Source organism: Loxodonta africana, chromosome 3 (assembly GCF_030014295.1).
Source record: "Loxodonta africana isolate mLoxAfr1 chromosome 3, mLoxAfr1.hap2, whole genome shotgun sequence".
NCBI classification, from domain to species: Eukaryota; Metazoa; Chordata; class Mammalia; order Proboscidea; family Elephantidae; genus Loxodonta; species Loxodonta africana.
The window spans coordinates 89,480,528-89,483,261 of NC_087344.1; the positions used below are offsets into that span (position 1 = coordinate 89,480,528).

Here is a 2,734-nt window from a genome sequence, read left to right on the forward strand (position 1 = left end):
AGGTACTAAGCTATGGATCTGAGGACTAAAAGCTAGGCACTATGGCACAAGCATTCACATTCTTAAGCAGTAAGCTTTAAGCCCCTCAGGGAATAGAAGTAGATACCACAGAAGCTCATTCATTTCCCCCCACTGAACTACTGGTATCTGAACCTATACTCTTCTCTCACTCTTGTTACTGGGGATGAAGTATCCTGCTCATATCAAAGGCCAACCCTTTCTCTTGAACTTGGGGTCTCATCCTCTTTGGTCTTGTCAAGGGCCTCATTACTACAATTCTCTCCTTTTTCTCCAATGTCTTTAGTTTCTTCCTCTCTCCCAGAACATTCCCTTCAGCATAAAACATGCTCTTGTATCTTCAGTCTAAAAGAAAACAAACCAAGATGAGGAAAACCCCTCCTTTGACTTCACCTCCACCTCCAGCTTCTCAGTTCCCTTCTCAGCAATTTCTCTTGACATTTGCATGGCCGATTCTTTCTTATTCTTCAAATCTCAGTTTAAACACCACTTCCTCAGAGGGATGGCCCTGACTACCCAACATAAAGTTGCCATCCATTGGCTTTTTATTACATCAACTCATTTAAATTCTCTGCAAAGAGTTTATCAGTTTCAGATATTTTTCTTGTTTACTCCTTAGTGTTTACTGTCCCTCACCAGAATTAAAGTTCTTGGAGAACAAGGAATCTGCGTGGCTTGTTCATTGTTGTAGTCCCAGGACTTCAGACAATGCCAGTACATAACTGGTGGTCAATATGTAAATACTTACAATGTCCTTGTAGGCCCTATAGTGACCTGACCTTACTTCTCTGACCTGTCTCTTGCTACTGTCTCCCTGGCTACACTCACACTGACCTCTTGCTGTTTCTTCAATATGCCAGACTTACTCCTAATATTGGGCTGTTGCATTTGCTCTTCTTTCCTCCTGGAAGGCTCTTCCCTCAGGTTCCACATGGTTTCTTCCCCCACTTTCTTCAGGTTCTGCTAAAAAATTCCCTTCTTATTCAGGCTTTCCCTGATTACTCAATTTAAAGTTGCAGTCCATACTCTCTTCCCTTTTTCTTGCTTAATTTTTTCCGTATAAAACAAAACAATTTCTAATATACCACGTTATTTACCATTTATTTTACTGCCTGCCCTTCCCTGCCCCCATGAAGGCTCAGCTATATCCCCCAAACCTAGACGAGTCTAGCACAAAACAACGCATTTATTACATGAATGTATTTTGTAGAATGGAAACAAAAATGAGCATCAGGTGTGACGTCCTTTGGAAGTGTAAGGTATGACTATGGCTATTAAAATAAATATTTATGTTAATAAATAATCTTAATAGTAGTCTTCAAACCTGCATTCCTCACAGAGCCCTACACACAATTGGCGCCCAAATGAAGCCTGTTTGAGACGATCCCCGGGAGGGTGGGTCGGGTAGTCCCCGCCCAGCAGCCGCTGGCCCCGCCCCTCCCCGCCCCGCCCCACCCCGCGACGGCCCCGCCCCGCATGCTGAATACCATATAGGCGAGTGACGTCAGGCCGTTTGTTGTCATTGGCGGCTCCCAAGATGGCGTCCATCATGGAAGGGCCGCTGAGCAAATGGACTAACGTGATGAAGGGCTGGCAGTATCGCTGGTTCGTGCTGGACTACAATGCCGGGCTGCTCTCCTACTACACGGTGAGTACCCAGAGGGCAACGATCCGAGAGCCTGTGGGGCCGCTACCCCTGGGTAGAGTGGGGGGCCGGGGTTTCGGGTAGTGGGTTGAGGTTGCTAGGCTAGGGGTGCCGCCGTACGAGAGGGGTTCCCTCGTGGGGGAGGGTTTTACACACAGATAGCCAATGAGGGTCAAGGGGATGCGGGCGCAGCCAATAGGCAGGCATTGGCTGTCTGATTTATGGGTTGGGGGCGAGTCGCTTTTCTTTTTTAAGGTCTGGAATTTAGCAGTGTTCGGGCGGGGCAGGTTGCAGGTGAGTGAGAGAGATTGTAGTGCTGCTTTAAAGCGTCTGGTTGCGCGGTGCTTGCCGTCCTCCCACAAAGTCATGGACTTTATACTGTTCCCCCAGGCCATGTGACGGCCGCGCCCCGCTAGCTTCCCTTCAGGGACTGAAGAACGCTGCTACCTCCGAACGGTTGGCTCTTCGATCCTGGCCAGGTCCAAAGGTTAATGGTCCTCGGGCAACCCGAAGGTGTCTGAATTCCCTCCTATCTGTCCAGCTTGAATATCTCATTCAGGGGACGCGCCTCTCTATTTAGTGGGAGACAAGGGTCACCCATGCCTTAACTTTTGAGAGTTGAGGCTTCCCTGCACACGAGTCTGTTGTTAGCAGAGAGACAAAAGGAATAGTGCGACATCCCCTGAAAGTTATATTCTGGAGAGGGCATAGTTCAGGGCTTCACTGTAGTTAACACGCTTCAGGGCCGTGGATATGTTCTGACTATCCCCTCCACCCCCATCGCGTTAGAAATGGAGGGTGGGGTGGTATGAGAGAGAAACTACTTCCAAAGGTACTTTCTCTGAATGGTGTATAGTTAATGTGTGGGTATTTTTTTTTTTTTTAATGAGAGGAAGGAAGCCACTAAAAAGGACAGAATAGAATGTCATGAAGGCTTTAGAAAATAGAAGACAGAAGGGGGGAAAACACTTATTATGGAAAAAGGGTTAATGTTGACGAGAGAAACTGATATTTATCCATTCATTTACATATATTTACTGAGCACTTACTATGTGTTAATTATCGTTTTAG

The 2,734-nt window shown here is 46.9% G+C and overlaps 1 protein-coding gene and 1 long non-coding RNA gene across 9 annotated transcripts in view; both read left to right on the top strand.

The window, feature by feature from the left end:
- Nucleotides 1-1,521: 1,521 nt before the first annotated feature.
- The window catches only part of OSBPL9 (oxysterol binding protein like 9), a 176,605-nt gene continuing 175,392 nt past the window's right edge, over nucleotides 1,522-2,734 (top strand). For 3 of the 8 annotated variants that reach the window (XM_064281953.1, XM_064281954.1, XM_064281955.1), the window contains exon 1: nucleotides 1,522-1,666. In XM_064281953.1, coding sequence (XP_064138023.1) covers nucleotides 1,556-1,666 — 111 coding nt within the window. In that variant the 5' untranslated portion in view covers nucleotides 1,522-1,555. The remainder of the gene's footprint in view (nucleotides 1,667-2,734) is intronic. The other 5 variants (XM_064281957.1, XM_064281958.1, XM_064281956.1 and 2 more) reach the window with 2 other exon arrangements.
- The window catches only part of LOC135230731 (uncharacterized), a 42,737-nt gene continuing 42,061 nt past the window's right edge, over nucleotides 2,059-2,734 (top strand). Inside the window, exon 1 of the long non-coding RNA XR_010321393.1 lies at nucleotides 2,059-2,176. This is a non-coding gene — a long non-coding RNA (uncharacterized LOC135230731). The remainder of the gene's footprint in view (nucleotides 2,177-2,734) is intronic.